Source organism: Entelurus aequoreus, linkage group LG02, assembly GCF_033978785.1.
Source record: "Entelurus aequoreus isolate RoL-2023_Sb linkage group LG02, RoL_Eaeq_v1.1, whole genome shotgun sequence".
NCBI lineage: Eukaryota > Metazoa > Chordata > Actinopteri > Syngnathiformes > Syngnathidae > Entelurus > Entelurus aequoreus.
The window spans coordinates 88,454,977-88,468,055 of record NC_084732.1 but is presented as its reverse complement, the minus strand read 5'-3'; the positions used below and the strand labels follow the sequence as shown (position 1 = coordinate 88,468,055).

Here is a 13,079-nt window from a genome sequence, read left to right as displayed (position 1 = left end):
CTCCTCCTCCTTCCCGCTTGCTTTCTTGTGTCCTTGTCTTGTCCGAACTTTTTGAAGCCTCTTTTCTTGAGCTGTCCTCAAATCTAAACATCAAAATGAATTTGATCAACTGGACTCTCGACGCAATTGACACAGTCTTTTCGACAAGGAAAAGAGGTTCGGGGGAGCCTGGCTGCCCTGATGGAACCATTGCTGCGGGGTACGTGAGAGATTCCTGGAATACTTGGAGAATCATGTGCCTCTCAGTCCTTTCCATCGAGGACGTGGAAGACATCTACCTATTTGGAGCTGTGATCGCAGGGCATTTGCTGATTGGGCTGGGCATTGCTCTGGTGTATCGTCAAATTCGGAAGACGATGGCAGCCACTCAAGGGGCCAACAGGCTGTTCAACGCAATGGAAGGATTGGGTCGTGCTGTGGGATCACAGACTGGAGCGATTGCTGATTTGAATCGCAAGGTAGATTCCATCTTGATGAAGTTAGAGAAAGAATAAATTGGAATTGTCAGAGCCAGCATACAGAGCAGGAATGTCATTGTTTTGACTGCTCGAAGAAAAAACAACATCTTAATCTACGATTTGACTCCCTCGAATGGCCTTGAGGAACAGGCTGTTTGAAAACACTCCCCTGAGGACTCCTCAAAGATGGACGCTTTTGACCTTTCCCTTTTTTCAAAAGCACCTGGGTCGGACTCTTGAACTCTTGAACTCTTGGGGCCGGCCTCGGCCCATAAAGACAATTCCAACATCTCACCCAAGTTAATTGGGCTTACATGCACGCACACACCCCTCCCCAAATCAACGCCTTCACCACTGCTTAATTCCTCCGGGGTTGTGGGGGCTGAGCAGCGCTCAACAGCAGCTGCCGGCCTCCAAAGTCCTGTTGGATGACTCTGTTGCGAGTTGTTGTGATTACATGTACCATGTTTATGTGTGCCATGCTATGTGAGGTTTTTTTCCTCGGACTCAGTCTGGACCATTCCTGAGGGTCCAGCCTCAGACTGATATTTTTTTTAACTTCCCCCCTTCCCCAATGTCACCTTTTTCCCACCTTTTTAAGGAGCGCCTAAGTGGCTGATCCGTTGGCGGTCCCGTCTTGTCTCCCTGTAACGTATGTCTGCTCTTAGCGGGATTGTGCCGAAAATGTAATTTCAGTTCTTATGTGTCTTGTACATGTTAAGAATGGACAAATAAAGCTCTGAATATATAAGGGGCCTTAAAAAGCTCCACTACATTCAAAACAGCATCTGACAAGAATACAAAATATAACAACATTACATTAACCCTCGAGTCCCTCTGTTAGGACTGAATACAAACAAACTTTGCTGCTCACACACAAATGCCTTTATGGAAATGTACCAGACTACCTTAAAGAACTTCTGGTTGGGCATGGATGGTGAAGGCCCTACTTAGCGGGGGCTCTGTGGAAATGTGAGCTTTTTTTATGTTTTATTGGCCTAAAGATGGCGAACCTCCTCGGCCACTTGTTTTACAAGTACATTTATTTCAAGTCCGGAACAAGATTCTAAGACGGGTGGGGAGGGGGGCTTCTTTGCTAACCTATATGGGCAAGAGGATTTAGATTTTTCCCGACTTTACTCCGGCCGTAGCTCGGAAACAAACTGCCTTTGCTTCAGTAAAGAAAAAGCTACCAACGTGAAGTTTGGACTTCTCTTCCCGGCAATGTGGCGGATCATTTAATCCAACGGCCAGATTTACAGATTTGAGGACCCAATACAGGCAGCAGACTTTGTGGAAAAAAATATCAAAATAGGAGTTGCACCGGACTCAGTCTAAGAGGCACACTAACATGTTTGCTGATCGGTGCTGTCAAGGACTTAAAGGCCTACTGAAACCCACTACTACCAACCACGTAGTCTGATAGTTTATATATCAATGATGAAATCTTAACATTGCAACACATGCCAATACGGCCGGGTTAACTTATAAAGTGCAATTTTAAAATTCCCGCCACACTTCCGGTTGAAAAACTCCTTTGGATATGATTTATGCGCGTGACGTCACAAAAGCAACGGAAGTGGTTGGACCCCATCGGACCCGATAGAAAAGCCTCTTGTTTTCTTCGACAAAATTCCACATTATTCTGGACATCTGTGTTGGTGAATCTTTTGCAATTTGTTTAATGAACAATGGAGACTGCAAAGAAAAACGTTGTAGGTGGGATCGATCGGTGTCTTAGCGGCTGAGTACAATACTATAATATCTGTGATATTTGCAATAGTGTACTGTCTTTAAGGGTTTGGGGAACGCGCATGCGCGAGTGAGTTGGCGGAGAACTTGTGTGTGTGAGCGTGAGTTTTGGCTAACAGCAGCTCGTGTATGTGTGTGCGTTACTTTTTGAACTACAACCAGTTACCGCTTTTTAATAAAGCGATTGAGCAGCGCTTCCTCGTCTGTGTGACTCCTTCTCCACTGCGGGGCATTACAATACTTACAGCAACACAACAAGGACTACTTACTACGCCGAGCCGATGCTTGCCGCCAAACCCACGGATGAAGTCCTTCGTCGTGCCGTTGATCGGCTGTTGATGGGTTTCTATCTTCATTTGAGAACGATGCTACGCGCTAGCTCAGTAGCTAAGTGTGTCACCGATGTATTGTCTTGGAGATAAGTCACTTTAAATGTCCATTTCGCGTGCTCGACTCTCATTTTCAAGAGGATATAGTATCCGAGGTGGTTTAAAATACAAATCCGTGATTCACAATAGAAAAAGGAGAGAGTACATAGTTCTGTTAGGTCTGGTTGCTAAGTTAGCTTCAATGGCGTCGTTAGCACAGCATTGTTAACCTTCGCCAGCCTGGAAATCATTAACCGTGTATTTACATGTCCACGGTTTAATAGTATTGTTGATTTTCTATCTATCCTTCCAGTCAGAGGTTTATTTATTTTGTTTCTATCTTCATTTGAGAACGATGCTATCGCGCTAGCTCAGTAGCTAAGTGTGTCACCGATGTATTGTCTTGGAGATAAAAGTCACTTTAAATGTCCATTTCGCGTGCTCGACTCTCATTTTCAAGAGGATATAGTATCCGAGGTGGTTTAAAATACAAATCCGTGATTCACAATAGAAAAAGGAGAGAGTACATAGTTCTGTGAGGTCTGGTTGCTAAGTTAGCTTCAATGGCGTCGTTAGCACAGCATTGTTAACCTTCGCCAGCCTGGAAAGCATTAACCGTGTATTTACATGTCCATGGTTTAATAGTATTGTTGATTTTCTATCTATCCTTCCAGTCAGAGGTTTATTTTTTTTGTTTCTATATGCAGTTAAAGCACGATGCTATCACGTTAGCTCGTAGCTAAAGCATTTCGCCGATGTATTGTCGTGGAGATAAAAGGCACTGAATGTCCATTTCGCGTTCTCGACTCTCATTTTCAAGAGGATATAGTATCCGAGGTGGTTTAAAATACAAATCCGTGATCCACAATATAAAAAGGAGAGTGTGGAATCCAATGAGCCAGCTTGTACCTAAGTTACGGTCAGAGCGAAAAAAGATACGTCCATCACTGCCTCTCAAGTCGTTCACTGTAACATTCCTCATCTACGAATCTTTCATCCTCGCTCAAATTAATGGGGTAATCATCACTTTCTCGGTTCGAATCTCTCTCGCTCCATTGTAAACAATGGGGAATTGTGAGGAATACTAGCTCCTGTGACGTCACGCTACTTCCGGTACAGGCAAGGCTTTTTTTTATCAGCGAGCAAAAGTTGCAAACTTTATCGTCGATTTTCTCTACTAAATCCTTTCAGCAAAAATATGGCAATATCGCGAAATGATCAAGTATGACACATAGAATGGATCTGCTATTCCCGTTTAAATAAAAAACAATCATTTCAGTAGGCCTTTAAGGACTGCAAATCCCAGGAGCGTAAGATTATATCTGGATACTTGTTAAACTTGTTCTTCCTTACTCAGAGAGTGTTGCTACTGGGTTTGCTCTGGGCTTGTTTTTGTTAACATAACTACTATTTGAGTTTGTAAAAGTCTTGCCTTGCTTATTGATCTTGTTCTGCCTCACTCAGACAGTGTTGTTGCTATGGTTACTCATCGTTCATTTTGTCAAAATAACTACTATTCGAGTGTGTATATAAGAGCTCTTTGCTGATAGTAAGCTGTAACTATATGGCCATTTTTCTTTCTTTCTTTTTTTTGTTTGAACATTGACCTTAGTGCACATCATTTGTTAACGACATGCCACATTTCCAACGCCCACTGTGCAGCTTGTTTTTTTTTACAGCTGCTTAGAGTAGTAGAGTGAAGGTTTTTCTCTTGAGGCGAGAGGATGGACACAGTTCAGAGGATTGCTTCTACAGGAATTTTGGGTTGGGGGCGGGGGTTCAGTTTAGTTTATTTTATTTTTTTAATTCATTATTATTTAATTGTATTTATTATTTTCGAGTTTTGCCACAGTTTCGCATTATTGTGTTCTGTATATTTGTTGATGGCATCATGACATTACCTAATCTAACAACGACATCCGGTGGGTGTGGCATTGTTTTAACTGTAACAGACTTTGTAATCATATAAAGTGAAGTAATATGCTACACCATCTTCGCCATATGGGTGCTTATGTCATCTTTCTACAGGAGACTCATGTTAAACCTGCTGACCACTTGAAGTTGAGACGAAGATGGGTAGGACAGATCTTTAATTTTTCATGTTTGAGTAAATTGAGGGGTGCTGCTATTCTGCTGCATAAATCTCTTCCTTTTGTACTCTCGAACAACATTTCTGATACCAATGGGAGGTATGTTATCGTCACTGGTCAGATTTCAAACACTCCAGTAAAAGTTTATGCCCCCAACTGTGATGATGACACCTTTTACAAACCCCCTTTTCTAAAACTCTGTGATTTGTCAATGTACTATTTAATATTAGGAGGAGACTTTAACTGTTGCTTTGATCCCCAGCTTGATTGCTCATCACCCAAAACTTTTCCACCATCAAGATCAGCTAAGGTTATCCAGTCTTTATTGGAGAATTTTCTCTTTCAGATGTCTGGAGCTTTATGAATCCTATTAAAAGGCAATATTTTTTTTTTCTCACGTCCATCAGACCTTTACCCGTATTGATTACTTTTTAGTTGACAAACAAATTACTTTCATCTATAACTACATACTAATAAAATGCAACTGTTATATCGGATAACGCCAAATGTTTTATGGAATTTAGGGGTGTCAAAAAGATTAGATTTTCGAATTAATCGCGATTCTTATATATATTGTAACAATTCTTAATCAATTGTAAAAAATCAAAAATATATTAAAAAAAAAAAAGTTACTGTCTAGCCACTCAGGCAAATTATATTATTGATGTAAATGTACTCTGTATTTGTCTGCTCAACGTTTTACCCTGAGCTGGATGACTCTTTTAATTAATCTGAACATCCCCTCAGTTCATCAGTCCGCTGCAATTGAACTGGAGAGACCAGTCACTGCTGCAGAACTGAATGTTGCAGCATTATCACTACAAAACAGTAAATCTCCGGGACCGGATGGTTACTCTTCCGGATTTAAAAAATAAGTTTTTGCATAAGCTTGCCCCTTTGTTATTGGATATGTACAATGTATCATTTAAATCTGGCCACCTCCCACAAATGCTTAAGCAAGCGTCAGTTTCTCTCCTCTTGAAAAACGACAAAGATCCCTCTTTGTATCATCATATTAGCCTGTTGAATGTGGATTTTAAAATATTGTCTAAACTGCTAGTTTTACGTCTTGACACTATTCTTCCTTCTATTATTAATGCAGCTCAAACAGGGTTCATCCGAAATATGCACTCCTTTTCTAATCTTTAACATATTTTCAATATATTGTACAGTGTGCCTGCTTTCAACCTCCAAGAGGCTGTGATATCACTGAATGCGAAAAAGGCTTTTGACAAGGTGGAGTGGAACTATCTATGTTATGCCCTGGAGAGATTCGGCTTCCGTAATAGTTTTATTTTGTGGGTTAAGCTTCTTTATTCATCCCCAGTAGCCCTGGTCAGGACAAATAATATTCAATCCCAATACTTTTGCCTCTATTGTTCTATGCAGCAGGGCTGTCCTCTCAGCTTATTGCTTTTTGCTCTTGTTATTGAGCCTCTGTCAATACCACTTTAAGCCAATCCGCTTGTTACATGAAATGTGCAGGTGAAAGTCTCTCTCTATGCAGATGACTTCCTTCTATTTGTCTCGGACATCTCCGTCTCGATCCCGGCTGCCTTGAGTACTCTCCAAGCTTTTGGACGTGTGTCTGGTTACAAATTGAACTTGGGTAAAAGTGAAATATTTCCTATAAATTCAGCTGTTAGGAAATGTCCTCTGCCTAATTTTCCCTTTAAAAATGCCTCACATAGTTTCACATACAAGGTCACACATATGCTTGCAGAGCTTTACAAAACCAGCTTTGTTCCATTGTTGTACAAAATCAAGGGAGATTTTAAAGTTAAGTTAAAGTTGAAGTCCCCACGAGAGTCACACACACACTAGGTGTGGTGAAACTATCCTCTGCATTTGACCCATCCGCATGTTCACCCCCTGGGAGGGGAGGGGAGCAGTGAGCAGCAGCGGTGGCCACGCACGGGAATCATTAGGTGATTTAACCCCTAATTCCAACCCTTGATGCTGTGTGCCAAGTAGGAAGGCAATGGGACCCATTGTTATAGTCTTTGAGTCTCAGGGCGGACACTATAACCACAAGGCCACTGATCACTGGTTTTTACCTAGCTACAGTGGCATGTATCAACTCTGTTAAAATGAATGTACTTCCGCAATTTTCCTATCTGTTCCAGTGTATACCACTTTTTCTCCCGCAGTCCTTCTTTCAGATTTTAGACTTCATTTGAAATAAATAGACTCACAGGATATGTGAACAATATTTGCAAAGACCCAAATCATCTGGAGGATTGGCACAACCAGACTTAAGGTTTTACTATTGGGACACTAACATTAGAATTCTTAAATATTGGTTGCATTTGATCCCCCTCTGTTATGGCTGATTATGAAGGCTAACTCAATCTTAGGGCTCTCGTTCACTCTCCCATCCACACTTCTACCTCTACTTTTTGTGAACATTTTAATCATAAGAACCTCATTTAGTATGTGGGTTCAGTTTAAGTGCTATTTTGGTTTACAGACTATTTTTAGTCTGGCACCTATCACTGCTAATCATGCTTTCCCTCCCACTCTTTTAAGTTGGTCAAGTCTGGGGATCAACAACATTGAAGATTTATACATTACCAACACTTTTTCCTCTTTTCTGCAAGTAATACATTTTCACTCCCTAAACAACACTTTTTTAGATATCTGCAGTTTTGTTCGTAATGCTTTCCCTAGGTTTTCCAGATTTACCAACTTTGGGAGCAGGATTTGGGTATAAGTCTTTCTGGGTGTAGCTGGACAGAGATCTTGAGTCGAGTTCATGAGCCTTATTCAATGCAAGCTAATGCATCATACTTGTTATACCACGATTCAATTAGCGAAGATATATGATGGCATATCTGTGTTATGTGATCAGTGTAAACCGGCTCCAGCTAACTTAATACATATGTTTTGGCTTTGCCCATCCCTGAACAGCTATTGGCAAAATTGTTTAACACTTTGTCAGTGGTCACTGGCAAAAGGATTGAACCAAATTCTCTAAGTGAACTATTTGGGGTGGCACCTCAGTCATCTACCCTTAACAAATCCAAAAATAATATTTTAGCATTCACTACTTTGTTGACTAGAAGACTTATTGTGTTAAATTGGGAGGCAACAGCACCTCCTAGCCACACCCGCTGGGTTAAAGATGTTCATTATTTTATCAAACTGAAGAAGATTAGGCTGACATCAAATGGTTGCTCTGCAAAGTTTCAAGAACTATGGGTAGTCTTTCTGTGATATGTTGGTGAAATTGATCTCCAAATTAACCCTGATTGAAATACAATTGAAATTTGGGTGGTAGATGAGCCTTTTGTCTGCTTGTTAGTTGCTAAATCTCTCTAAGGCAGAGGTGTCACAGTTTCACTGAGGGCCACATCGCAGTCATGTTTGGCCCCAGAGGGACGATTTTAACAGTGAATACTATTATTACTAAATTGTTTATGCATTTTATTGGTAGATTTTTTTTTAAACTAAAATATGTTGAGTTGCAATAATTTCATCTCAAAATGTATTGTAATTTACTGTAAATGAAAAAACAGTACTGCTGTTTTTATGGTAATAAAAGGTAGCTCAGTTGCCAGAATGTTACTGTCAAATTCACATTAGTTTTTTTACTGTAAATAAAAAAACCTGCAATTTTACAGTAAAATTTTGGCACCTGAGCTGCCAGTTTGTTTGTTGTTTTTTTTACTGCAAATCAACAACAGTAGATTTTTCGGTGTATTACTGTTCCAAAGACATGCACCTGGGGATAGGTTGATTGGCAACACTAAATTGGGCCTAGTGTGTGAATGTGAGTGTGAATGTTGTCTGTCTATCTGTGTTGGCTCTGTGATGAGGTGGCAACTTGTCCAGGGTGTACCCCACCTTCCGCCCGATTGTAGCTGAGATAGGCTCCAGCGACCCCGAAGGGAATAAGCGGTAGAAAATGGATGGATGGATAGATGGATGGATTACTGTAAATGCCAAAACAGCACCACAGTTAATTAAAAACTTAGAGAAAAATGCTGTAAAAACCACAGTAAATTTCACAATTTTACTATGGAATCTATTGCTACTTTTACATTGCACAATTTTGATGGATAACTTGCTTAGAAATCATTATCATTAGTATTTATTTAAAAAATGGTTTAAATGTTTGATAATATATTTTTGCATAATTACACAATATTTAAGTTAACATAATTTACGATTACATGGAGTACTTCTTTTTATTTTTTTCTCCAAAAATAGAAAGAAAGAATGCATTTAGTAAGAAAAGTTACAGTACTTTATTGATAAATATTATTTCCAGGCTTTTGAGGGCCAAATAAAATGAAGTGGTGGGCCACATCTGGCCCCCGGGCCTTGAGTTTGACACCTGTGCTCTAAGGCATATCAGGAATGCAGTTGTTTGTGGTTTTATGTGAATATCTGTCTTTGGTTTCTTTTTACTTTATTTATTTATTATTATTATTTGTATTTATTTATGTATTTAATTTGTGTGTGTGGGGGGGTGGAACAGCATTTGATGCATTTTTGATAACTCCTGTCTTTTGTATGTGTCTGAAAATCAATAAACACATGTTTAAAAAAAAAAGAACTTCTGTCACTTCACCAACGTAAGCTTTACACTATAGGGGACAGCACATTTCAGGCGAGTACCCTGCGACTGAGGCTGCATGTTGGCCGAGGCTCTAGTGATTTGTATGTCTGCCCTTCAGTCTGGAGGTTCAGGCTGTGAATCTCTGTTGGGGCACGGGGATGCATGTTCATCCCGTGTCTGGGGGGGTACTCTGGGTTCTTGCCAGACCCCAATGTCTAGAATAATTGGTAATTGGAGACTATACATTGAACATAGGTGTGGATGACAATGCTTTTTTGTATTGGTGATATATTTTTTAAATTCAGATTTTTTAATTTTGACTTTCCTTGACTGTGTCTTATTTTGAGTCATTCGAAATAATTATATTGTGCGAACCAGTGCACTCACACTATTTGATCATGCTAAAAGTCATCTAGAGACTTCTTACCCATTGAGTATGTCGCCTTTGTGCATCTTGTCCTTTTGAGCACTTCATATGCCTGAAAACATAGCAAACATCTAAAGTCACAATGATATTAATAAATATTTCTCATGTGATTGTATTGTACAAAAGACATTAAAATAGTAGAAGTACATTTGGAATATAGAAAAAATACCAAGTAGAGAAGATGTACAGGTGTCATTTGAAAAGTATTACAGTACGTCTGAAGTCATGCTCATTGCCCGCTGTTGTAAATATATTATGCAGTATATATGCATATTCTGCACACATGTTGCTACAGTCCACTTTGTTGCTGTAAAACCAGAATTTGGGGGGCAGAAAAGGCCATATGTATCGCAATGTGTTATACTACTATAAACTTACTGATTCAAACAGTTTCTAGTTAGACTGGCACATTCATCTAGAACAGTGGTTCCCAAATGTTTTTTCACCAAAAACCACCTCAGAAAAATACCACCATAATGACCAACATTAAAATACAGTAGTGTAATAGGCTTAAATGTTCATTAAAAACAAGGCAGAGTTTTTAGTTAACAAGTATATGTAATATTGTTGGTAACTGTAACATTACACACAGTTAAGAACAGTAACACTGAGTTTGAATATAGGAAAGTAAAACACTGTACTTTAATCAAGTGATTCTTTGGCGTACCACTAGTGGTACACATACGACAGTTTGAGAATCACTGATCTAGAAGACACATTGTAAACATACAGTAAATATATATTGATGTTATTGATCACTGAATTAGTAAGATGTTTGTGATCACCTTAAATATCAACCCCAAAAATTGATTGCATGAAGTAATACTTACCAATGTGCTCCTGGTCTTGCTGTCAAAAAACTTGTCTCTGTCTGACAGATCAAATCTGGTAATGAAAAACAAAACACAAAACACTCAGTGCCTAATTTACTAAGATCCAAATAACACGCGCTCGACAGCATGTGCAAAAAACAAAATAGTGTGTACAATGAGTGGGTGTGTTGCGTGTGATCTACTAACACTGTGTGTGCAGTTGAAAATTAATGCAGACCGCCATATTTTAGTTTAGTCTTTATTTGAAGGGACAATGCACGGAAACATTAAACTCAAAGACAGATATGTTCTGTACCAGATTATAGCTAAATAGCTCATTTCCATCTGCAGTCCATGGTTACCTAAATTAAAGGGATACAAAAATCATGCAATAAAATTATGACAATAAAATCATACTATAGCATGTACCGGTAATCAAATTAAGAAAAGTCATAAAATGCCCTTTCATGGACACATACTTAATATACAATACAACCACACCTCATTTACATCATCATACAAAGACAATACATGCTTTTGTTCACATCTGTCATCATTTGTAAAAACAACCATGATTTTAACAGACACACCTCACAATTTACAACAAAAATGCTCTCATGGATAAATATAATACACATTAAGTTGATGTGTCAAACATAGAGCCCACCTTAGTGACCGTGTGAGCAGCTTTGATTGCTCCAAAGCCAATTTTTAACTTCAATTGCACGGAAACATTAAACTCAAAGACAGATATGTTCTGTACCAGATTATAGCTAAATAGCTCATTTCCATCTGCAGTCCATGGTTACTTGGCTCCAAAGCCACTTTTTAACTTCAATTGTGAATGACGACTTTGCATATATACGGGGCTTTTACCACTGAGGCACTTGATAATTTTCCGCACATTCATGATGTCATGCTCCTACCTGTGTGCGATGTGTTGCGCCAGCAGCACACATCTATAATCTTTAACATGTTTCTGAATTGCAATCAAGACATTAGAAACATATGCATACTGACACTTAAATCTGTGCGCGAGACTGAGGATCATATCACCAGCAAATTCCTGTGTCTGCAATGATTCAAACACATCAAAATGACATATTTTTAAGTTTGAGGTATATTATAGTAATATATTTCCTAAATTAAAAAAATAACAACTTTTTTTAAAAAACCCGCTAATAACAGATACCAAAGCGCATCAAATTAATTTGTTTTAATCAGCCCCTTAAGTCATTCAGCATCTATAAAATTATAAAATGAAATTGCTGAATAGACGATACTTCTAATATTTTTTATTTCTGTCAGTCCAAATATGTTGACACACACACACACACACACACTGAGGACAGAGGGTTCTCGTCTGTACATCATCTGTCTTTGCAGGGCGATCAATTTTTTTCTCACAGCCGTGTGTGTTTGTATCTTTCCACACGTGTTAAAAAAAACTCAAAATAGTAAATGGTCTGTATTTATATAGTGCTTTACTATACCTGGAATGATACCCAAAGGCCTTTACATTATATGTCACATTCACGCATTCACACACTTACACACTGACGGCGTAAGCGGCCATGCAAGCCGCTAACCTCGACCAATAAGGAGCAAGGATGAAGTCTCTTTCCCAAGGACACAACAGTTGGATTCAAACCTAGAACCCTGATGTTGCTGGCACGGCTGCTCTACCATTTGCGTTACGCCTCACCTTTGCATGTGCTATCAAGTTTGCATGTGTTTCAATATGCGCAAACCTTGGTTAAATCAGGCCCTTACGCAGTTTGCAGTTTGGCAGTACTCACATTTTCGAGGTTGGGTCACAGGGCCAGCAGCCTAAGCAGAGAAGCCCAGACTTCCCTCACCCCAGGCACTTTGTCCAGCTCTTCCTGAGAGATTCCGAGGCATTCCCCGGGCAGTTGGGAGACATAGTCTCTCCAACGTGTCCTGGGTCTTCCAGACCAGATGCCCCAACTACCTCATCTTGCTCCTCTTGATGTGGAGGAGCAGCAACTTTACTCTAAACTCCTCCCTCCTCCCTATTTCTAAGGGAGAGCCCTGCCACCGGATGGAGGAAACTCATTTTGGGCGCTTGTATCTTGTATTTTTGGTCACAATCCAAAGTTCATAACCACAGGTGAGGATCGGAATGTAGATCGACTGATAAATTGAGAGCTTTTCCTCCCGGCTCAGCTCCTTCTTCACCATGACAGACCAATACAGGTATACAAGTAGATACATCAATGCAGACGCTGCACTGACCCGCCTGTCGATCCACTCTTCCCTCACAGGTGCTCCACTGCTATCTATCAAAGTTGTGCAGCTCTATTTAGCGTGCAGCTTTTTTATTGACCTGTCAAAAGCATTTGATACAGTCGACTAGGGATGGGATTCGAAAACCGGTTCTTGTTCAGAACCAGTTCCCAGTGTATCGATTCCTTGGAATTGCTTGCTAGTTTGTCTAGCGTTTCTCTTAACGGTTCTTCCAGGTGGGGATGACGTCATTACGAACGTGCTTAGTGACATCAGCAACATGGCGGTACATGGGCGGAAAAAGCACACTGAAGCTTGCTGACATTTTACGAAAAAAGACAGCAACAGCGCTACTTTTAAT

The 13,079-nt window shown here is 39.8% G+C and overlaps 1 protein-coding gene across 1 annotated transcript in view; it reads right to left on the bottom strand.

Annotated features, from left to right (window-relative positions):
- The window catches only part of LOC133640382 (anoctamin-1-like), a 195,273-nt gene that overhangs the window by 131,983 nt on the left and 50,211 nt on the right, over positions 1-13,079 (bottom strand). The window contains exons 7-8 of the mRNA XM_062033774.1: positions 10,490-10,544; positions 9,660-9,711 (exon numbers count right to left, since the gene is read on the bottom strand). Of these exons, the coding sequence (XP_061889758.1) occupies positions 9,660-9,711; positions 10,490-10,544 (107 nt within the window). The remainder of the gene's footprint in view (positions 1-9,659; positions 9,712-10,489; positions 10,545-13,079) is intronic.